The sequence below is a fragment of the Danio rerio genome, chromosome 9 (genome assembly GCF_052040795.2).
Source record: "Danio rerio strain M-AB ecotype USA chromosome 9, GRCz13ab, whole genome shotgun sequence".
In the NCBI taxonomy this organism is placed as follows: domain Eukaryota; kingdom Metazoa; phylum Chordata; class Actinopteri; order Cypriniformes; family Danionidae; genus Danio; species Danio rerio.
In genome coordinates, this window is record NC_141029.1 from 11426823 (window position 1) to 11451965 (window position 25143).

Sequence of the window (25143 nt, forward strand, 5' to 3'; positions counted from 1 at the left end):
TCTATCTATCTATCTATCTATCTATCTATCTATCTATCTATCTATATACCTACCTCTATCTATCTATATCTGTCTATCTATATCTGTCTATCTACCTCTATCTATCTATCTATCTATCTATCTATCTATCTATCTATCTATCTATCTATCTATCTATCTATCTATCTGTCTGTCTGTCTGTCTATCTATCCATCATGCTAAGAACATGCTAATTCATGCTAAAATCATGCTAGTAACATGCTAATTCATGCTAGAATCATGCTAACAACATGCTAATTTATGCTAGAATCATGCTAGTAACATGCTAATACATGCTAGAATCGTGCTAAAAACATGCTAATTCATGCTAGAATCGTGCTAACAATATGGTAATTCATGCTAGAATATTGCTAGTAACATGCTAATTCATGCTAATATCATGCTAACAACATGCTAATTCATGCTAGAATCATGCTAGTAACATGCTAACTCATGCTAGAATCATGCTAATTTATGCTTGAATCATGCTAGTAACATGCTAATACATGCTAGAATCGTGCTAAAAACATGCTAATTCATGCTAGAATCGTGCTAACAACATGCTAATTCATGCTAGAATAATGCTAGTAACATGCTAATTCATGCTAGAATCATGGTAACAACATGCTAATTCATGCTAGAATCGTGCTAACAACATGCTAATTCATGCTAGAATCGTGCTAACAACATGCTAATTCATGCTAGAATAATGCTAGTAACATGCTAATTCATGCTAGAATCATGGTAACAACATGCTCATTCATGCTAGAATCGTGCTAACAACATGCTAATTCATGTTAGAATCATGCTAGAGTCATGCTAGTAACATGCTATTTCATGCTAGAATCATGCTAGTAACATGCTAAATCATGCTAGAATCATGCTAACAACATGCTAATTAATGCTAGAATCATGCTAATTAATGATAAAATTTTGCTAGTAACATGCTAATTCATGCTAGAATCGTGCTGGTAACATGCTAATTCATGCTAGAATCGTGCTAACAACATGCTAATTCGTGCTAGAATCATGCTAACAACATGCTAATTCGTGCTAGAATCATGCTAGTCACATGCTAATTCATGCTAGAATCGTGCTAGTAACATGCTAATTCATGCTAGAAACGTGCTAGTAACATGCTAATTCATGCTAGAAGCATGTTAACAACATGCTAATTCATGCTAGAATCATGCTAGTAACATGCTAATTCATGCTAGAATCATGTTAACAACATGCTAATTTATGCTAGAATCATGCTAGTAACATGCTATTTCATGCTATAATTGTGCTAACAACATGCTAATTTGTTAGAATATTGCTAGTAACATGCTAATTCATGCTAGAATCATGCTAGTAACATGCTAATTCATGCTAGAATTATGCTAGTAACATGCTAATTAATGTTAGAATCATGCTAGTCACATGCTAATTCATGCTAAAATCATGCTTACAACATGCTAATTCATGCTAGAATCATGCTAATTCATGCTAAAATCATGCTAGTAACATGCTAATTCACGCTAAAATTATGCTAGTTCATGCTAGAATCATGCTAACAACATGCTAATTCATGCTAGAATCATGCTAACAACATGCTAATTAAATGCTTGATTATTAAATGCTAGAATCATGCTAGTAACATGCTAATTCATGCTGGAATCAAGCTAACAACATGCTAATTCATGCTAAAATCATGCTAGTAACATGCTAATTCACGCTAAAATCATGCTAGTTCATGCTAGAATCATGCTAACAACATGCTAGTTCATGCTAGAATCATGCTAATTCATGCTAGAATCATGCTAGTAACATGCTAATTCATGCTATAATGATGCTAGTAACATGCTAGAACCATGCCAATTTAAGCTAGAACCATTCTAATAACATGCTAATTCATGCTAGAATCATTCTAGTAACATGGTAGTTGATAGTAAAATCATGCTATCATGCTAATTCATACTGAAATTATGCTAATAACTTGGTAATTTGTAGTAGAATTATGCTCACATGCTAACAACATGTTAATTCAAACTATAAACATGCTAACAACATGCTAGAATCCTGTTAACACGTTAATTTGTACTAAAATCCTGCCAATAATCTTCTAACCCATACTTTTATCATTCTAACAACATCTGCAGTGAAATAATGTTAACATCATGCTAATTTGTGCTAGAATCATGCTATCAATAGGCTAATTTAGTATCTGTATATTTGAAAGTTTTTGTCACTGAATTAACAATTTTGCATAAATCAATAAAGACAGTCAAGTAATTCCACACAGCATAATATTTTATTAAATTAATGTTTTGGATCGCCTTAGTCTGGAACCTCCCCCTAAGCATAGCCATTGAGTGTAAAATGCTCCAAAATGGCTTACTTTCGGGATCACTGGTACACACAAGCCTTTCCACCACGTCAAGGTGGCGATCCTTGGAAAGGACATTCACTCACCATTCATTCTTTATCTAATACATTCAAACACAGACACACACAGACAGACAGTCTATAATAACACATTCACACACACATGCACACAAGAAGACAATGTGAACAGCTTAGTATAATTTGCATTTATTATCATTATTATTTCAATAAGTTATCTAACTATATTACAGAAAAGCTTAATAAGACGTATGCAGTTTTTCTATATTTGATGTATCTATTCTAAAACACAATACACAGGATCATGATAGCTGTAATATGTCTGTAGAACTCCTGCTCTTACATTTGAGTGTGCGCTGCTTATGAAAACAGGATCAAGAAGAGTGTTGTTTTCTGTTGTTCCGGTGCTGATGAGTTGTGTGTATCCTTTATCATGAAACAAATTGAGAATGGGTTTGTTGCAACGGGACAGCTGATCTTCATTGAAGTCTCCACACACTATAACAGGCTTGATGTTCAGAATCTCCAGAGAAGTCAAAAGGCCATTGAGATTGAGCAAAAACTCTGATAGTTGGTAACTGGGTGGTCTGTAGATCACTGCAAGAAGTGCTTGTTTGGGGGTTTCTATCTTCAAAACCAGATATTCCAAATCTGTAACATTCTGGATATACATCATAGGACGAGCTTGAAAGATGTTCTTCACATATATGGCTACACCACCACCACTCTTGTTCGCTAAATGTGCATAGTTTGTGTAGGATGAATGCCTGTTGCGCTTGTACATGGTGTATCCATCCAGCTGGAGATATTCAGGAACACAGGAGCCAGATAGATGCGTTTCACTGAGACACAATATGTCTGCCAATAAAAGTTCATGGTGGCATTTTAAATCATCCATATGACACTGAAGACCTTCTGTGTTATGGTGAATGATTTTAAGTGCTGAATTTAGGTTTGAATCCTGCAATAAATCTAAGATGGGCTGAAAATTGTGAAAATCAGCTTTTGGCATGCTCTCCAAGGAGGTGCGTATTTCTGGATCACAGAAAATTTTATTTTCATTAAAATCGATAATGTGCAATCCGCTGAGTGTTGTTGTTCTGCTGAGTGCAACGTACGCCATGCCAGGTTCAAATATATGTTTCAGAGATACAACGGCACAATCAGTTGTCATTCCTTGCACTTTATGTATGGTGCAAGCAAAAGCAAGTTTCATGGGAAATTGTCTACGAATTGTTCCTTTTCTTTTTAGTGGTTCTTCTAATCTCTCAATATAGACAATATTGTCATCTCCAGGTGCTTTGTTACGATGTTTTTGTCCAGCATTCACATCATCCAAATGCAAACCAATTAAGTGCACAAACGGAACATCATCTCGGTTCAGAGTTGTTATTTTTGCTACCTTTCCAAAAGTACCATTCACCAGACCATCTTCTACATCAATATTTCTAATAAGCATTACTCGTACACCGATAGCAATCTGTAGTGTATCAACAAGATCACGTTTGTCACCTTTCAGTGGTACACCTTGGCGCTTCATTTCACCCGTTCGTGGATCTTTTTTGTAATCATTGGCATAAACTGTGATAATTTCAGAAAAACGTGACGATATGACTGCTGTGTTGTGACTATCTACCTCTTTATTAGTTGCATAGATGTGCAGAGCATCAGAGGGACACTCTTCAGGGGCAGATTTTATGACAGCTTCTAACATACATTTGTCTGCATCAGTTAGCTTCTCGTGTTTCTGTTTTATTCTAAGACGGTTAAGAAGTTCAGCATATGAAAGATCCTCTCTCTGTCTCATTATCTGTGTCAGCGTTATCATTTGAAAATGATCTTTCCAGAAGTCCAACACATGCTCCTCATAAACACAAAGTGGTTTTGCTCTTCCCAGTGGTGGAAGCTGGTAAAAATCACCAACACAGAGTACAGACAGACCACCAAAAGGTTTCTGATTTCCCTTAATTTGTTGAAGTCTCCAGTTTACATAGGCAAATAACTGCTTTGACACCATCGATATTTCATCAATAATTAAAATGTGTGCATTAGAAAGATCTGCTCTGATTTCATCTAAAATGTTTCCCAGACCTTGATATGGAGGCTTCAAGCTTCTTGGCAGCTTTAGAAGACAGTGCAGTGTTTTACCAGAGATGTTAAAGGCTGCAGTACCCGTGAATGCAGTTAAAAGAACAGTAGTTTTGGAAATGTCAGTATTCTCTTGCATACATGGAAGCCTACGCAGTATTTTGGATGCTTCTGCATAAATAGATTTAACAACATGTGATTTGCCCACACCGGCTCCTCCATTAAGAAAGTAGAGAAACTGTTGTGGTTTTTCACCGGAAACGCATCTTTTGCACCAGTCCCGCACAGCATAAAATATGGAAGCTTGTGTTTGGTTCAAGCTCTGATACATTTTGCGAATCTGTGCAGTATTTAGTTTGGCAGCCTCCATTAGCAGCATAGCTGTGTTACTGACAGAGCTGGATGCAGTGTATTCAGGAATGTCATCTTGTTCATTAACTTCATTAGGATCAATAGGTTCTCGCTCCATAATGCTTTCCAATCGTATCAGTTCATTTGTCGGTGCCAATGTAGTCCATGCATCTTCAATTGGACCATTCTTTTCAAAATCTTCAATTGCCCTTTCTATATCCTCATTATGTTTTTCATATTTTTCACGATTTTCACTTACAATGTTGTAAACACGCTGCACTTCATCACTTCCTGGTAGTTTTACTGAAGCTAATGCATAAAAGGTTTGATATGTTGGGAATCGTGCACATTTCAACTGGCTATCTGTACGATATGGCAAGTAGAGTTTTAGCAGAGTTCCATAGAATTTTTCTGGATCTTTTTTCTCTGAAAATCGAGCAAATCTAATAACAGCAGGCTTTCCCCTTGTCCTTTTCTGTATGTGTCCCAATTTATTTTGAAGTGGCAAAACATTTTTTCGCTTTGTTTGTCCTGCATAAACAATGCGGTACTCACTGGCAAATTCAGCCATGCACATGTTCTCGAATTCAGGTCTGTTTGGTCTGGCCTTGTACTTGTCTGGCAGTCCAGTCATCCAGACATTCTCTACATCATCATCCATATTCTGCAAGTATTTCATGGGTAAACTCATTTTTACAGCATTGTCATCCGTTGGAATGAATATGACAGCACGTGATGATGATTTCAACTTCAGGCTGCATGTGCGAGCAACTGCCTCTTGAGCACTGACTTCTCTGTTCTTTGAATAGGCATTCATGACCTTTTTCATGCATTCACGGTCAGACAAGTCATCATGGCTCGACCCTCTTATAACAGTTTTTAAGTAATCACTCATCTCATGTTCAGCTTTTGAAATGTATGACAGCATGTACATGATGCAGCTGTAGGGGTTCAGAATGAATTGCATATCCATATTTGCATTCCAGGCTCTTAATAGTAGTGGATTATAGCCGTTAACCCAGCAGTCCTGTGGTCGTCTCTCCATAACTATTACACTTGATTTAGAAAGAGCGTCAATGTGATTCTCATAATCCTCATAAGTCATGTTTACTTGATTAAGTAAATCTGTTACGTTTTCAAAACTCTTAGTTGAGTCATTCAGTAGATCCCACACTTTCTGAAGCTCAGCTTTAGCATTTTTAGCATTAAAAGGATGATTTTCCTCTGTTGATTCACCTTGTTCATTTGATTGATTTTCTGGAGGAGGTCTGGGACGAGTTATAATAGTCCTATTAATTGGTGGTTTAGGAAATCCAAATCGGCAATGCTTATTGTTCTTTCTGCAAGATTTGGAGTGGTTACGGCTGTGCATCTGCACCTCACTTACAATTCTATGCAATTCTGGGTCTTTGATTACATCTGGTAATTTGCATGAAATGTATTTATCTATGAAATCACAAACCACCTGATCTTGATCATGTTCAAACTCTGGAGCATCTTTTACCCAAAATAAACAATGAATGTGCGGAGAGCCACGAAGTTGAAACTCTACTCTGTAAAAAAAGTCAATAACCTCACCAACAGGTTGAGCAGGTGACATGATTAAATCTCTCATTAAGGCCTCAACGCGTTTTTCAAACATTCTCATAGCTGTTACTGGGTTGCTTTTCAAGATTTCACATTTTTCTGACCAGTCTAAATCAGCAAAGTTTACAGTTTCACGCTGTTGTGTTTTAATGGCAGTAATCACTTCAGGCCATCTCATTTCAGCAGCACTAAATGTACAGAAAAATGTTGGAGTGCCCAGCTGCCGAAGCATAGCAAACAAATCACGAAGAGTTTTCTCCCAGTATGCTGGAGTCCCTCTTAATGGCTGCATAAAACGGGTTGCTTCCTTATTTAATACAAGTTTTTCTAACTCCCGTTTGTCCTGCAGCAGTGAACAGTTTATTCTTCGTCCATCACGGGTCATGGGTTTTGCTTTCCTCAGCTGGATAGACATACTAGATGTGGCCATGTGCATTTCGGTCACAAATTGTGCAAAGAAGATATAGTTAGTATCTCTTGCACAACGATTGTCTATAGAAAACAGTCTAGAATTAAAATACCTGCTAGGGGAAATATGTTTGGCTCTATGAGGCTCATCAAAGGTGTTCTTTCCATCTGGAAACTGCACTGGAAATGCCATGGATTCGAGTTTAGGTACTTTAAAAATGCTTACAGGTTTGTTTCCTTGAGCTGGGGCAATACAAAATATCCCATCATCATAGGACAATAGCTGCTGAGCAAGATCTGGAGGTTGAAGACATGTATCCAAAGCAAGACCTCTTGATTGTTCTTCTGCAGTGGTCTCAGTGTCATCATTTTGCACATTCTCATTACTCTGTTCTTCAATATTCTCATTTTGGCTGCGATCTTCAATATTCATTTCATCCTCTTCATGCTCACTAAACATTTCTTCTTCAAAAAATGCTGTATTAATGCATATATTTTTATATTCTGAATGGATTTCTTTCAGTTTTTTTAAAGCAGACAAAACTTTATGCATGTTTAAAGTCTGAAACTGATAGTGACCCTGGTAGCATAGACGTCTTTTCAGTTTCACTGTTAGCAGCTGTGAATCATTTCTTGGTCTAGGTAAACTATTCACTGTTGTTTCTACTTCAGATGGAACAGAAATTACAGCTCCTTTAATAGCTCTCTGTTGACCTTTAGGAAGAGATAAAATTTTAGCAAACGGAATGTATTTTGCAATAACATGTCTTTCTAGGATATTCAAATTACAAAGTTCTGAGGGAATGGGAAAAAACTGAAGCTTGTTGAATACAGCAATATCTGGCATTTGACCTGTTAAAAGGGTCGTATGACAGCAATGACAGATCCACTCTGTTGTCATGTCTTCCAAGTTACATTGATCTGGACAGTTGGAGCTGATGTGTACATAGTTCGCAGTCAAACAAAGTGAAACCAGCTCTGGATTCTTTTGATACTTCTCTCGATCACATCTACGTACTTGATTTAAGAAGAGTGCCCTGGCACAGCATGTGCAGACATAAGTTGGACCCTGTTTTATAACATCTCTGAATATATTTAAGGCAGTTACCATGACTGGATCTATGTCAGGCTGAATATTTTGTAACATTTCTGTTTGCTGGCGTATCAGAAACATTTTTTTGTATTTACATTGTATGCTCTGTGCGCAGTGCACTTTGTGAAGAGCCTTAAGTTTAGACATTTTTTCATTTTTTTTCAAATTGTTAGATTTGAATAAATTATAATTGTTCTGGCGAGCCCTAAACTGTGCATCACATTGATAACGTTGCTTAAATTGTTTTTTTCTTTTTTCATAAAAAAGAGGATCATTTTTGCATCTGTTTCTATAGTGTTCCCTTTGCCTTTGCCTAAAATCTGGATAATTTAAATATCTATTAACAAGATATTGCATGTGTTGTTCCTTATATTTGGCATTGTTTCTATAATTTTCCTTTATATAGTGCTTTTGTCTCTCCCTGAATTGATCATCAGTCCTGTATTTTTGAATTCTATAGTGCTTTTGTCTCTCCCTGAATTGATCATCAGTCCTGTATTTTTGAATTATAGAATACTTTTGTCTCTCCCTGAATTGATCATTTTTCCTGTACTTTTGAATTATATAATTCCTTTGTCTCTTTCTAAATTGTTCATTATTTATGTAATTTAAGATTATTTTACTTTTTTTCCTATTTCTGTATTGTTCATCATTCCTGTACTTGCTTATTGCATTCCTTTTTTTTCTCTCTCTATTTTCATTAATTTCATAGTTGCTTTTCATAGCTTTTTTGTGCTGCTCTCTGTAAATCATGTTGTTCCAATAGCTGTTTTTCATGGCTTGTTTATGTTTTTGTCTGTATTCACTACTTGTTTTATACACGTAATCCTTACTTGCATTCTGTATTTTTGTATAATTATCTTGTCTCTGAGCCATTATTTTGCGCCTTTTGTTGCAATAAAACTTTCGCTTTTGAGCTTTATTAAGTTTTTTTGGCTTCTCAAATGTCAACGGTGAATGTATTTGATTTGGAGCTGACAAAGCCAACTGACAAGTTGACGAGATGTCATAAGAAAACTCACTTAATAATACGTTGGGTTTTAATCTGCCCTGATTGTTAGTGAAGGTAGTTACAACATTAATTTTATCTTGATAAGTTGAATGGGACTGTTCATTAGCTACATCATCTTCAGGCTCATGGCACTCCTTTGAGACTTCCGTGTGGACATAATTTCCAGTAATTTCAATGAATGACACAGGTAAAAGATCAAACTGTTCTTGATCACTCAACTGCAAACACCCCTGAAACAACTGAAGTAGTTTCTCTACCATGGCTTTTAAATGAAGAAAGGTCAACATCACGGCTGTGCCTGATTTTTCACCAGTATACATGCCATCTGGTGTTCTACTGTGAGAATCAAAATAGCCAAACCTCCCTGTGCGATCTCTAAAAACAGCAATGCATGAGCCTCCACAAAGCAGCAATGCATCAGTTAAACCACTTTTAAGACACTGCAGTGTATTCTCAAGATTTTGATACTCTCCTAGAGCAGGTGTATCTTTCAGAAAACCAAACCTCTGAGGATGTTTTACAATGTTGTAACATTGGGAGTTTGTCTCAATTGTGCTCGGTAGCTCATCAAAATTTAAAAAATCATGTACAAACTGGCCTTTGTTCTGGAGAGATCGTTTGACACTACTGTAAACTGCATCACCTTTCTGTAAGACACAATCTAGATCAGCACTCTGTAGCTGATTACTTTCATTGTGGACTGCTAGGAACATTAAGGCATTGCACGTACACTGCCGGTTTCTGGAGCTACTGTCGTACCTGACATCACTTTGACAGTGGGATGCTGCAACCGATAGAAAATTATTTTGAGTCTTATTAAATGTTTTTATCTGCTTAATTGTAGATTGTGAATGATGATTTGGAGCCTTCTCAAAAGAAACGCATGGTATTCCTTCACGTTCAAGCACACGGCACTTCATTGGGACTTCTGAATGCACATCAGTTTCTGTAACTTCAATGAATGACACTGGTAAAAGATCAAATTGTTCTTGATCACTAAACTGGAAGCACCCTTGAAACAAAAGAAGTAGTCTCTCTACCATGTCTTTTAAATGGAAAAATGTCAACATCACGGCTGTCCCTGTTCTTTCACCTGTATACATCCCGTCTGGTTTTCTGCAGTGAGAATCAAAGTAGCCAAACCTCCCTGAGCGATCTCTGAATACAGCGATACACAATCCTCCACACAGCAGCAATGCATGAGTCGCATCATTTTTAAGACACTGCAGTGTATTCTCAAGATTTTCATACTCATCTAGGGCAGGTGTATCGTTTAGAAGCCCAGATCTTTGAGGATGTTTAAGAATGTCATACTGGTGAGCATTTGTCTGCATTGAGTTTGGTAGCTCATCAAAGTTTAAAAAACTATCGACAAACTGGCCTTTGCTCTGGAGCGATTGTTTGACGACAGTGTAAACTGCATCGCCTCTCTGTAAAATCCAGTCTAAATCAAAACTCTTTAGCTCATTGCGTTCATTGTGGACTGCTAGGAACATCAATGAATTGCAAGTACACTGGCGGTTTCTAGAGTAACTACTGTACCTGTCATCGTTTTGGCAGTGGGATGCTGTAACAGACATAACGTATGCATCATTCTTACCTGATACAGAGCTGGCACTGCTACTGGTGCCAAATGAAGCTTCTCGTTTTCTGCGCTGTTTCTGAGATTCACTCCTCTTTCCTTTTTTTGGCATTGTGATGTTTCGAAACTGGCAATTAAGCAAATGCAGATGTGAAAGGATATGAGTACTAAAAATAGATATATGTACTAGTAGGTAAAAGGTCACAACGAAATGTAAAATATGTGATGTATAACAAGATAACAGTAAGAATTACTTATTGTGAAGTTATATCAATCAAAAATGATTGTTGACTCCAAAAGAGTTGATATTCAATGTTGGTGAAATCTGAAAATTAATTTCTCTCTTTTCTTAATCAGTAGTAGTTCTTACCTCAGTTTGATGTTTACTTTGAGCTTTTCACAGGCAATCAACTTTTTTACTGTCAAATAATTTTCAGAATCAAGAGTTTTTCACAGTCAAGAGTTTTTGGTTTCAAAGAGTTTGAGATTTGTTCTGGCTTTTTCTTTTTGAGATGCAATTGCAAGCACGCATTAGCATTTGGGATTTTGCATGTTGGATTGCGTTTTGGGTGGTATTATATTTGGGTCGCAGGCAAGCAAAGCAGCAAGCAGTGCAGCAGCGTTTTGGGTTTTTGGCAGCCAGCAAGTTTTTGGTTTTCGGAAGAGAAAGAATGGAATGAGCAAGAGGTGGAGATTGAAGCAATACAAAGTTTTGAGTGAAAAATGATTATAAAGGTATAGATAGGACAGGACAGTAAAGGACAGTAAAGGACACAACCACACCAAGACACACACACACACACACACACACACACAGAGTTAATAACATTCTTTATACACGGTTGCATTTGATTTACAAAATGATCAGCTAAACGTGAAATATGTTAACAGCTAATTACTAAATAATACTACTAATAATAATATATAATAACAATAATAATATATAATGTCAATAATTTCAAAATGATTACTTATTGAATTGAGGGAGGAAAAATTAATACTAAATAAATAAATAAAAGTCATTAAGTAGATGGTTGAAAAATAGTTCTTAAATAGACAGTAATAAAGATGTCCAACTGCTGTAAAAAAAGAGACAATTTTGTTTACACAATCTGATACATTAAGTCTTTGAGACATTGGTGTTACTTAGCATTACATGTTTATATGGACTGTAAATGGTAGATAATTATGATGGCAATGTCTATGTAGAACTTACAGTACATGTACAATAAATTAAAATTTAAACAGATAATGTGTAACATGTAAAATGATACTTGCAAAGAAGGCCAATGCAGCCACAATCCCATGAAAAACATTTATTAATGAGGTGAAAATAAACATTAATTACCTTAAGAAAGGTACTGGTGATCACTCTTCAGCTGGAAGAAGTGGTAGAGGACAACACAATCTAAAAGATGAGTAAAAAAAAAGTAGATCAATAAATAAACAAATACAAACCTTGACAGTTACTGCCAAAACATTTAGTTAAAAGATAACTTGGAGCAGAGGGTGCAATGATCTGGTATACAAAGATATAGACATGGCTCATTTATAGACAAGCAATGAAAATAAAATAAAGAAATCATTATTATAGTTCACTGATATTAGTTTAAAGTTACAATATTATTGTTCATGATTTTGCATAGAGAAAATTCTCTCTTGTTAAATTTGTACCACATCCACCTTGACAACAATTAGGTAACCAGTCACAGCTACACGTGATGAAGTCATTATGGCATTTGTGCTGTGAACATGATTATTTTGCTGGTTTATTATTTTATTTTTGGTCTCATTTCATCAGTAGTCAGAAAAAAAAATCTTTGAAATAATTGTACAGTAAGCTTTAAAATACCCTTGGTCTGTCTCAGACTTAGTTGAATTCAGTTTTTTCGAGTTTAATAAAACACTTCTGTAAATTATTCATTTAGTTTCTTTTCAGCTTAGTCCCTTTATTAACCAGGGGTCGCCACAGCAGAAGGAACCGCCGACTTATCCAGCATTTATTTTAAGCAGGGGATGCCCTTTCAGTTGCAACTCATCACTGGGAAATATCCATGCACACCCATTCACACACACACACACACACACACTACAGACTTTACCTATACCACATGTCTTTGGTCTGTGGGGGAAACCGGAGCACCCGGAGGAAACCCACGGCAACACAGGGAGAACATGCAAACTCCACACAGAAATGCCAACTGACCCAGCCGAGGCTCAAACCAGCGACATTCTTGCTGTGAGGTGATCGTGCTACCCACTGCGTCACTTTTAATTATTGTTGCATCCATTTCATATTTACTCATATATATCATAGAATGTGAGATTACTTTAAATAAACAGATTAGCTAATAATGTTTTGTACTTACATTTAATGTCTCTTTTCAATTAAATTATATTTACTTGATGCAAAATGTGTTTGTTTCAAGTAGGAAAAAAATTCTTGATCACCACCTCTGCCTTATTTTGAGCCAGGAATAAATTGTATTGTTATTGTTAATATATAATGTCGAACCATTAGAATATTAAGTATACATAGACAGGAATTTATTGTATATCTGGCAATACATTTGTCATGCCAAAAAAAAAAAACAATGATTGAATTGAAAAGGGAAAAACGTGGAGAAAAGGGAGACGTGCCAAATAATACACAGGGATGGATGAATATGTGTCTATTAAGATAAAGATGTAAAGTTCCATTATTTGTCTGTCTGTTAAGCAGCACTTTAACTACTTTTGTGGTTTATGTGCTGCTTTATTAAGGTTACATTAGGCTAAATTCTTATCACAGAATGAGAAATAAAATGTACAAAATGAGAATACTATGAAAATGCTTTTACTACATCTTATATAACGGGTTAAGTTTTTACTGTCATCTGTTTGCGTTGCTTAGCAACGCTAGTAAACAAAGGAAAGACGACGTGCGTGTAAATATCTACGTGCGATCCACCTTCCTGCAGATTTCAGTTGGTACCCATATCAAACACACCTGAAAATTAGGACCTGCACACCACTTGATAATTACAGGCAGATGTGTTTGATATGGGTACCAACTGAAACCTGCAGGAAGGTAGATCTCCAGGAACAGGATTGAGCACCCCTGCGCTAGGCCAAAGGCCTTTATGTATGGCGCCCTCTGGTTTCCCGTATGAATGAAATGGGCATGAAGCTCTTAAGTTCATCGCCTCAGTATGGGTAAAATATCAAGTAAAGACATGAGAATCCATCAATATTTCATCAAATCTGGAGACTAACAGAAAAAATGCATACTTTTGGGATAAAAGTCAAGAGTTTATTTAGTGACAAACGACGGCATTTCTTTATAAAGCATATAACGTTAAGGGGTCAAACGTTACAAACTGAATTAATACTGTTTACATGGCAAAATAACGAACAGGAGGTATAAAATGCGAGTAAATTAGACTGAGGACAAAATTCGTCACACACCATCCGGTATAGTTCCCTCACAAGACTAATTTAATAGTAATGCTTAATAACGATTTATTTGTTTCTCAAAAACAATTAGTTCATAATATATCTGTCTGAATATAGCCAATTTAAGCACCCGTACGCATTTTTTTTAACATTTAATTGAAAATTTACCTCAGAAATCGTTCCTAATGCGAGACCCAATGTGCGGACCATCGGACCGGATGATTAAGGACAGGTTATGGAAAATCCCAGCGGTCTCATTGGCCAACTCTTATGTTTACGTTAATATTTGTTTACCTTTTTTTTTTTTTTTTAAAGAAATACCAAGGTATTTCGCAAACTTATCTTGCTTATATCTAAAAAAATATTAGTACAAAATAAGGTACAATATAATTATAAAGATATCAACTAAAATTATAAGTATTGTTACTGATAAAACTCAAAACAAAATCGTAATAATTGTTTTGATAAGCATACAATCGTCTTTTACCACTCTAGTGACCAACGTAATACATTACGTTACTCATTTAATAAGAGAATACATCAGTGTGATATTTTAATGAATTATGACCTCAGAAATGTTTCAATGTACTACATATAATGAATTTTAAATAACAATTAACATTACATGAATAAAATAAAAAATAAAAAAGACATGGATATCATTTGATAAAAGGTTTCCATCTGACGTCATGTCCCTTGGTGATGGATGTCTCGCTTCTGATTGGATGCGCCTCACTGTCAATCCACATGGACATCCATCTGACGTCATGTACCTTGGTGATGGATGTCTCTCTTCCGATTGGATGCGCCACATTGTCAATCAACATTTATTATATGAATAAAAATAAAAAACAAAAATGCATGAACATCATTCGATAAAGGTTTCCATCTGACGTCATGAGCCTTGGTGATGGATGTCTCGCTTCTGACTGGATACACATCACTGTCAATTCTTTCAGTTGTACAACAGACAGCATACTTCTGAGGTGAGAGCTTTTTAATTCTTATTTAGCTTTTATATGATTATGATTACAGTATAATTAAATTATGATATTATACTATAAATTCTACAGATGCCTTTATAAAATAACATGGTTTTGGGTTTTTTTTTTAAATACCTCAGATAACACTTCTGTCCAGTCAAATCTTGTCAGAATACAGCTGGATTCGTAACGTTAAGTTTAATAATTATAGTATGATCATTTATACGCCGGGAATGGGGTTTTTAGTGTTTGAGGCAATTTTATCTAAATTAGTTTTTTACTTTATTCTTATTTTAAAAAGTTAATGTGACTGAAATAAATAAGAAATTACCACTTCTTCAATAAAAATGCTGTGAAAAACCCTGCTAACTTAACTGTTACAGACTAGTCGTATAATTAAATAATACTCAATATTTGATTCAGCTGTGTTTGTGTTTAACTTTTTACTTCAAATAATGTTCATGTGACTTTTAATATATATCCAGGAAGGTATAATAAATAATTTGATGGGTATTTTGAGCTGAAACTTAAGACACATTCTGAAGACACAAAAGACTTATCTTAAATCTTGAAAGCAGGCTGATGTTCACAGTGAACCCTTTACAAACTTCTTGTGTAATAATAAAATAAAAATTAAAAAAAAAAAAATTTAGAAAAATGCTCTATATAAATAAAACATTGTGTAATACTATATGCCCAATTTATAATAAAATATAAAAAAAATAAGTGGCTTATATTTAACGGTGCTGAGTATCTGCACAGGTTAATACTCCTAAGAATAAATGCATTATTTATTACTGGATTTTCAATGAATTGTATACTACACTGCAGACCTCGATGAAATCCCATACCAAGAATCTCAAAATCTAAAGAAATAAATAGAAATCTGTAAACTATAATAGTTTTTCTGACAGGATTTGATCTGATAGGAAGTGTTTTTTCCAGGTATTTTATCCTCATTTTAACAATTACAGCATTATAAACTATATTGTCAGAGGCAGGACTTATAGTGTGACAAGTTTCATAAAACAGTGCATCGATGGTATTCTGTAAAAATGTGTCAATTTATAATTATCCAATTGTTAATTCTGATATGCCAATATGATTATAGTTATACAGTACTATGCATGGGCAGACTGAGACAATGTTAGGTCAGGACATTCCACACCCACCTAGGGCATGATTTGGTAAAATTAACTATTACTGGTGACAAGTTTGGTAAATTATTGGTTTAAAAGAGTTTGACTCTTCATTGTATGCCAATTATTTTCCTATTGTCTTTTAGCTTGAGATGTTAGGAAGGCCTTGATTTGGGCCTAGATTGTTAGACTTTGGCCATGCAAAATATTTAATTATCTTTAAAAGCATAAATACCCCCCCTCACAAAAAAAAACAATTTACTCCCCCCTTATATGCTTACAAATCTTTGAGTTTCTCTCTTCTATAAAACACAATATATGATATTTTGAAGGAGGATGTAGCACAACATTCCAGTCAAGACAAACAGATTTAGATTGATATGTTTAATTGATGAATTGAGTTAAAAAGAAATTATAATTTATTCTACATAATATTTACAACTAATACAAAGTAACCTTTTTTTCTTATTCTTAGGATGGCAACACCGTACAGCCGCCCACCACCACTGCACATCACCTGTGTTAAAGTGCACAGTAGCCAAAAGGCTTTGACATTTATTAAACATGAAAACAAAATAATTGTTGACACCTACAAAGTCACATCTTTATGTGCCCTTACGGATGGTGATGCAGTTTATCTGTCCATAAAAAACGGCAGTGACCCTGAATTTGAAGAGGGACACTCATATATTGTAAAAAATGTAACCATCTCAAACAAATACGGCCGCCGATGTTTATTTGTAAATAAAGGCACCATCAAATTTAGGACGGCTCCGCTAGCCATAAGTGAGGAGGCTAAAAGAGCTGCAAGGGAGGCCCTCTGTCCTCATTCACGACCTATAACAGGAGAGGAAGAGGATATCTTCAGTGAAACTGGGTACCTGAGTCTACGGGGGCAGTTAGAAAAAGTAAGTGAATTCATTCATTCATTTTCTTTTCGGCTTAGTCCCTTTATTAATTTGGGGGTCGCTACAGCAGAATGAACCGCTAACTTATCCAGCATTTGTTTTACGCAGCAGATGCCCTTCCAGCTGACAGCCATCTCTGGAAAACATCCACTCATACATATACATTCATTCACAACAGACAATTTACTCTACCCAATTCAGCTGTACCGCATGTCTTTAGACAGGCGATTTCTGCTAATGTTGACATTTCAAATCACCAAAACATACAGTCCGACTCAATGACAGTAAATTCTTGTGTCAGGATTAAGAAAAAAAATAAATAAAAACACTATAGTACTTACCTTTTTGTCATTTTCCAGGTTGAAGCGCCTAGAATGACTCGCACTCACATACCGATCCTGGACCTGCGGATGAAATGTGGCTCCGTAGTACATGATGTCTCACTGTGGCGGGAAGAAGCACTTAACGAGCTCTATGTCGGGGACATCATTGAGCTCAGTCACCTGAAAGTAAACGGAAGACCAGATGGAAGAGCAAAATTTGACTCTTCTAATCACACAACTTTTAAGGTAAACATTATATGCTGCACATCTGTAATCCACACACATTTAAAAGTGTTAACCTTCAAGAGACATTAAAAATTTAGAAATGAAATGACATTGTTGCCTTAATAACGATTATAGTAGTGTCAGATGAACAGTGGATAAAACATCACAGAAGGCTGTTTGATTCAAATAACACGAAGAGTACAAATTAAACTTTTCCTTAAGTTTTTTTTTTTCTGTTGTTTGCATTACATAACTTATTGGAAAATGTATACGAAAAAAAATATTTTTTCTACCAAAATGTAGTTCATCTGATGAATCTGAAAACACTTATTTGCAATTAGTATATAGTATTGCACTTTTGAATAGTTTCTATAAAATACTGTATGTGCAAATAAATTTGGAATTTAACTTAATGAACTAGCTCATTTGCATTAAAGGCACAAGCAACAAAACAGCTATAATATCATTACAGCTCAGATTTCATATATAGAGAAAGGTATCATAAATAATCTCATGGGTATTTCGAGCCAACATTTTACAAAAACATTCTGGAGACACAAAAACTTATCTTAAACCTTGAAAAAAATTGATAAAATAGGCGCCCTTTATGATTTAAAAAAAGATAACTTAATCCACAGAAAATACGGTTACTTTTATCAAATGCAAGTTGAATCTTTTCTACTAACCTTTTCTAAAATTTTTTTTGTTTTTCAGCTTATTGATAGGGATATCCAGGAGGCAGTTCTTGAGATCGTTGGAGTGTCAGAGATGCACGACAAGCTCATCCTCCTGGATAGCCATATGGATGAGTACATAGTGCCTGTACATTTCTATGCAGGCACTATTGAGGAGCTGGCAAACCAGCTCCCACTTCAATTAAAACTCAGGCACATCTGTGGAAGCGTCCTCCACGTGGAACCTGCCAGTGTGAAACAGGTCCCTCCAGATGTACCTCGTGGAGGATCTGCTGGTGTGGAACAGGTCCCTCCTGACGTACCTTGTGGAGGATCTGCTGGTGTGGATCAGGTCCCTCCTGACGTACCTCGTGGAGGATCTGCTGGTGTGGATCAGGTCACTCCAGACGTTCCTAGTGGAGGATCTGCCAGTGTGGATCAGGTTCCTCCATATGTTCCCAGTGGAGGATCTGCTGATGCGGATCAGGGCCCTCCAGATGTTCACAGTGGAGGATCTGCTGACCCCAATCAGGTCCATCCAGAAGACACTCAGGACTCAATGGACTGCCTTTTCTAGGGTTTGTGAGGAAAGGTTCAAGGGGTGTTCATAAAACTCACCTTTTTAATTGTGAAATGTATAATGAATAAAACTTTTTTTGCATGCTTATCACAACTGTCATTAGGTGTCACAAAGCAAAAAATAGGTTACGATGCATTTATGTCATGTTGTTATGAACGTGTTGCCATGTCACATTATGTAATTTTAGCATTTAAAATGACATAACTGTGCTAATGACAGTTGTCATAAGCATGCATAAACTCTCATATACATATCGTGTCATGATTCTAAAGTTTTCATGACAGTCTAATGAACAACCCTCAAGTAAAGTTTCCAGTATGCTTAATTTTGTCAATTAGGCTACAGTCATTTAAATTTGTTCTTTACAGTTCTGTTTTACCTTTGTTCTTTACGGTTTCTATTTTACATTAGGCTAGTTGAATTAAATATTTGAAACAATGTATGTGTATTTCGGTTTTGTTAACTTACACAATAATACAATTGTAATTAATAAAAAATTAAATGTGTGTAAATTGTGTTTATTTACCATTATAATTCTGCATTACATAGTAAGTCTAATCATTTCACACCATTAACTATCATAAAACTTTTTGAACTATATCAAACTTTTAAATCAAACTTCTCAAGTCAACCTTTTAAGTTTTAATAATAATTATGTTTTCAATTATTTATGGCTACACCATTATCCATTTGCCAAATTCTCATCACCCACCTCCATCACGGCATACAGGGAACAGTAAGTGTGAATTCTTTCAAGCTTTATTAAAGTGAAGGTACATGCTGTAAAACATTACGTTATGTCAAACTGTGTTACAGAGCTGGTAGTGACGCACTTATTTTTTTTTGCATACCAAGTTCATAGAGGGACATGTATTGAAAGAAGCGAAAGGAATCAGTGTTCCTTGGTAGTGATTCTATAGTGTTTGTTGTTCCTGAGCAGTACTCGGCTCCCTGCACCCAATCATAAAACAAATTGTCTCATGGAAATCTGTAAAGTTCAGAGAAGGTGTAGTTTTATTTCAAATATTAGGTACCCTTAACAGTTTTTGTAATACTTTTCTTATAATAATCTAACTTCTCTAAATTTTATTTGATGTTAATTTAAGCCAATTTTTAAATCTGAGGTTTTAATTATTTCCATTGTACATCTGTTCACACATTGATCGAGGGTATATGCTGAGCTATTGTTTCTTCCCATATTGATAAACTACCGGTGAACAGTTATTGTGCCTTTTTCAATTTTATAGTGTTCCTTTTAAAGAATTGATGCTGTAATGTAATTAAAATGAGAGAGAGAGAGAGAGAAATACAGTTTCTGATATGGGAAAAAAACATAATTGGGATTATTTTGGTCATAGTTGTAATCGCGATTTACTTAAAACGATTATCAGTTGAAGTGAAAATTCGCCCTTCTGTGAATTTTTTTATATATAAATATTTTTCAAATTATGTTTAACGGAGGATTTTTTTTTTTACAGTATTTCTTATATTTTTTCATCTGGAGAAAAGGCTTATTTGTTTGGTTTCGGCTAGAATAAAAGCAGGATTAAATATTTTAAAATCTATTTTAATAGCTCAATATTATTAGTCCCTTTAAGCAATATATATTTTTGATTGTCTGCAGAAGAAACTTCTGTTAAACAATGACTTGCCTAATTACACTAATTAAGCATTTGAATGTCACTTTTAGCTGAATACTAGTATCTTAAAAATATCTAGTAAAATATGACGTATTGTCATCATAGCAAAGATAAAATAAAATCAGTTATTAGAAATGAGTTATTAAATTTGTTATGTTTAAACTGTGCTTTAGGCATCTTCACTGTAAAAAATGCTTTTTTGCTAAAAAAAAATCCTTCAGTCAAGAGCAGCGGGCAGAGGTTTTCTCCATTTGTTGTTTTATTAACAATAATGAAAAAGTCTCTTTGAGAATAGTGCGGCTCTGGTATGGTTTCTCTTTCACATGTCTTACACATATATATACTCAGCTATACATGATACTCAACTTGTTTGTTTATTACACAAACGAGGGTTAATATGAATAATAACTAAACTTCACGTTCTGGCACAAACGTGCATGTAGTTGACCATTAAAGCACTCACATTAAGATGTGTATGCTCTGCATGTCTCCATGCGGCGCGCACACACCCAACAGCACGTGCTCTTTCAGCGCGCTGTCTCTTTAAGAATAGTGCGGCTCTGATATGGTTTCTCTTTCACATGTCTTATACATATATACATGATACTCAACTTATTTGTTTATTACACAAACGAGGGTTATTATGAATAATCACTAAACTCCGCGTTCTGGCACAAATGTGCATGTATTTGACCATTAAAGCACTCACATTAAGATGGCTCCGAGGCTCGCACACACCCAACAGCACGTGCTCTTACGCGCTATTAAATATATGAAGGATTCGAACGTACATCAATGCATGATGCGCATCCCGTGTTGCAAAAATTACAGCACATGGTTTTAGTCATTTTCACGTGGAACGGAGCTTTGCAGAGCAACAAACGTGTACAGCTTTAAACGGGGCGGTATATGATGCAATAATCTTTTATCTGGATTAATTTTTTTTTTATAATCATTATAAGTAAAAATCTAAATCGAATTTTCGATAAATTGCACAGAACTACTGAGAATTGTATACATTCTATAAATCAGCCACAATGCTGAAAAACACACCTGAGAAGGGGTGGCCCTTTTCAATAAAAAGATAGGCATATTGTCACACAAGTGCACACACAGACATATACACTTACACGCTTGGTGGTGGGCGATTGGTCCAGATTCACGGTGGCACTCCAGATTGACCATTAGGTCAACGTGAAATGTCCTGGTGCTGTCTATGGTAAGTCCGCCCCTGGTCATAATGAAAGAGAAGCTCACTCAGCATCAGAGGGTTATTAACCTATTTAGCAGACGCGCCAAAGATAGTCACGTGTCACGCGCCAAATATGGTCTCACCTGTTTCAGCCTTGGTTTCAACCAGGTCCGGTGGTGACGTCATAGGGGCGGGTACATTTACTCTTCTCCACTAAAGCCTTCACCTCTTTTGGTGTTCAAACCAAGCTAAGATAGGCGCTGTTTTTCACATGGCAGGTTTTAATGTTCTTCATACATTTTCAGAGATTGAGTTGATCGTATGAGGCGCCATGTAGGATTTAAATCAAACTGTACCTATCAACACATAAAACACCTGCATATGCACCTATACATTACTCGCATATAAACCTATGTTCAAAACAACATTTATGAAACTTACATATATACATATAAACTTGATGCATGCATACACCCACATCAAAACACACACTTACATTATTCCAGTTTGCTTAATATATTTTCATTAAAGTGGAATTCAATGTACAAAATAATGTAAATTTGAGTGTTTCACTTCCCTGTTAAGCTACATAAAAACATAACTACTTAACTACTTTAAATATTTAAGCTACTTAAAGCTACCTTTAATATTCAACTTTCTTAAAACTTAAAATTACTTTTAAACTTTAACAACCTAAAATATGAATTACTTAAAAATACTTTTACATTCAAAACTACTTTTATACTTTAAGTTACTTAAAACTTAGAATTACTTTAAACTTTCAGTCTAAGCTTCACAAGCCAGCCTCAAAGTTTGTTCTCAAACTTTAAGAATCTAGTTATTAGGCTGGCTTGTGTAGCAAGCCAGACTACTGTTATCCTATTAAACTTATTATTATTAGGCTGGCTTGTGTAGCAAGCCAGACTACTGTTATCCTATTAAACTTATTATTATTTTTATTATTAATATTATTATTCTTCTTCTGAGACTAAAAATTAAACTCTATCTCCACCTAGACCTTTCAAGCTATGACCATCAAACTCGGGTCAGACCTCCGAACTATTCTGACTCGAGTTGCTATATCCTTTCCGACTGATCCGACTTTCGGTTTCCCGAAAAACGTCCCGGGACCGTCGGAAAAATCCCATAGACGTAACATTGGGTCAAACTTTGTGACCTCATAACTCCGCATCAGAATGTCACACAGACTTCTAACTGGGCTCATTTAACTCAGACTATCAAACTGCCAATGACTGATCACCTTTAAACTTTCTGGCCACGCCCTAGCAACCACTTTTGGACCCTAGAAACCGTCCCATAGACTTCCATTGCAAAAGACTCTCATTGACTTAACATGGGATCAAACTTTGTGAGCTCATAACTCTGCATCAGACTGTCCTACAGACTAATGATTGATCTCATTTAACTCAGTCTAGCCAGCAGCCAATCACTGATGGCCTTTTAACTGTCTAGCCACACCCTAACAACCAGATACTGCACCCTAGCAACTGTCCCATAGACTGCCATTAAAGAGGTTCAGACTGATATTGTCATGCTGCAGTGTGATAGAGACATGGGGGTTGTTTTTAACTGTTCATACTGGCAAGAAGCTTTGATACATCATCAGTCTAAGCTGTCAATCAACTCCATAGCAACAAAACAGATTTACCTAGCAACGATATGGCACCAGCTATATCTCAGCATCAGAACATCATAGAGAGGCGGGGGTTGGCTTGTTTGACTCATGCTCTTACACCATCTATCTATCTATCTATCTATCTATCTATCTATCTATCTATCTATCTATCTATCTATCTATCTATCTATCTATCTATCTATCTACCTCTTTCTATCTATCTATCTATCTATCTATCTATCTATCTATCTATCTATCTATCTATCTATCTATCTATCTATCTATCTATCTATCTATCTATCTATCTATCTATCTATCTATCTACCTCTTTCTATCTATCTATCTATCTATCTATCTATCTATCTATCTATCTATCTATCTATCTATCTATCTATCTATCTATCTATCTATCTATCTATATATCATGCTAACAACAAGCTAATTCATGCTAGAATCATGCTAGTCACATGCTAATTCATGCTAGAATCATGCTAGTCACATGCTAATTCATGCTAGAATCATGCTAGTTACATGCTAATTCATGCTAGAATCATGCTAGTCACATGTTAATTCATGCTAGAATCATGCCAGTCACATGCTAATTCATACTAGAATCATGCTAACAACATGCTAATTCATGCTAGAATCATGCTAGTCACATGCTAATTCATGCTAGAATCATGCTAACAACATGCTAATTCATGCTAGAATCATGCTAGTAATATGCTAATTCATGTTAGAATCATGCTAACAACATGCTAATTCGTGCTAGAATCATGCTAGTAGCATGCTAATTCATGTTAGAATCATGCTAACAACATGCTAATTCATGCTAGAATCATGCTAGTAACATGCTAATTCATGCTAGAATCATGCTAACAACATGCTAATTCATGCTAGAATCATGCTAGTCACATGCTAATTCATGCTAGAATCATGCTAGTCAAATGCTAATTCATGCTAGAATCGTGCTAACAACATGCTAATTCATGCTAGAATCATGCTAGTAACATGCTAATTCATGCTAGAATCATGCTAACAACATGCTACTTCATGCTAGAATCATGCTAACAACATGCTAATTCATGCTAGAATCATGCTAGTCACATGCTAATTCATGCTAGAATCATGCTAGTCACATGCTAATTCATGCTAGAATCATGCTAGTCAAATGCTAATTCATGCTAGAATCGTGCTAACAACATGCTAATTCATGCTAGAATCATGCTAGTAACATGCTAATTCATGCTAGAATCATGCTAACAACATGCTACTTCATGCTAGAATCATGCTAGTAACATGCTAATTCATGCTAGAATCATGCTAACAACATGCTAATTCATGCTAGAATCATGCTAACAACATGCTAATTCATGCTAGAATCATGCTAATTCATGCTAGAATCATGCTAGTGAAATGCTAATTCATGCTAGAATCATGCTAACAACATGCTAATTCATGCTAGAATCATGCTAGTAACATGCTAATTCATGTTAGAATCATGCTAACAACATGCTAATTCATGCTAGAATCATGCTAGTAACATGCTGATTCATGCTAGAAGCATGCTAACAACATGCTAATTTATGCTAGAATCATGCTAGTAGCATGCTAATTCATGCTAGAATCTTGCTAGTAACATGCTAATTCATGCTAGAATCATGCTAACAACATGCTAATTCATGCTAGAATCATGCTAACAACATGCTAATTCATGCTAGAATTGTGCTAATTCATGCTAAAATCATGCTAGTAACATGCTAATTCATGCTAGAATCATGCTAGTAACATGCTAATTCATGCTAGAATCGTGCTAACAACATGCTAATTCATGTTAAAATCATGCTAACAACATGCTAATTATTGCTAAAATCATGCTAGTAA

General features: G+C 35.5%; 1 protein-coding gene and 1 long non-coding RNA gene across 7 annotated transcripts; both read right to left on the minus strand.

The window, feature by feature from the left end:
• Nucleotides 1–2309: 2309 nt before the first annotated feature.
• Nucleotides 2310–21728, minus strand: LOC147842277 (uncharacterized). 6 transcript variants are annotated; one of them, XM_087267528.1, is made up of 7 exons: nt 21562–21643; nt 18614–18784; nt 18224–18525; nt 17331–17492; nt 11873–11932; nt 10895–11027; nt 2310–10651 (listed from the first exon to the last, which is right to left on the minus strand). In XM_087267528.1, the coding sequence occupies exon 7, from the start codon at nt 10634–10636 to the stop codon at nt 2681–2683; it is 7956 nt and encodes a 2651-aa protein (XP_087123654.1). In that variant the 5' UTR covers nt 10637–10651; nt 10895–11027; nt 11873–11932; nt 17331–17492; nt 18224–18525; nt 18614–18784; nt 21562–21643; the 3' UTR covers nt 2310–2680. The 6 variants fall into 6 exon arrangements, with proteins under 6 accessions (XP_087123654.1, XP_087123657.1, XP_087123655.1 ...); XM_087267531.1 differs by lacking the exon at nt 18224–18525 and having other exon boundaries at nt 18580–18784; nt 21562–21728; XM_087267529.1 differs by lacking the exon at nt 10895–11027.
• On the minus strand, nt 16448–21754 carry si:dkey-273g18.1. The gene is given in 4 exon segments (NR_138554.1): nt 16448–16918; nt 17331–17492; nt 18224–18784; nt 21562–21754. It is a non-coding gene; the product is annotated as a si:dkey-273g18.1 (long non-coding RNA).
• Nucleotides 21755–25143: the final 3389 nt, after the last annotated feature.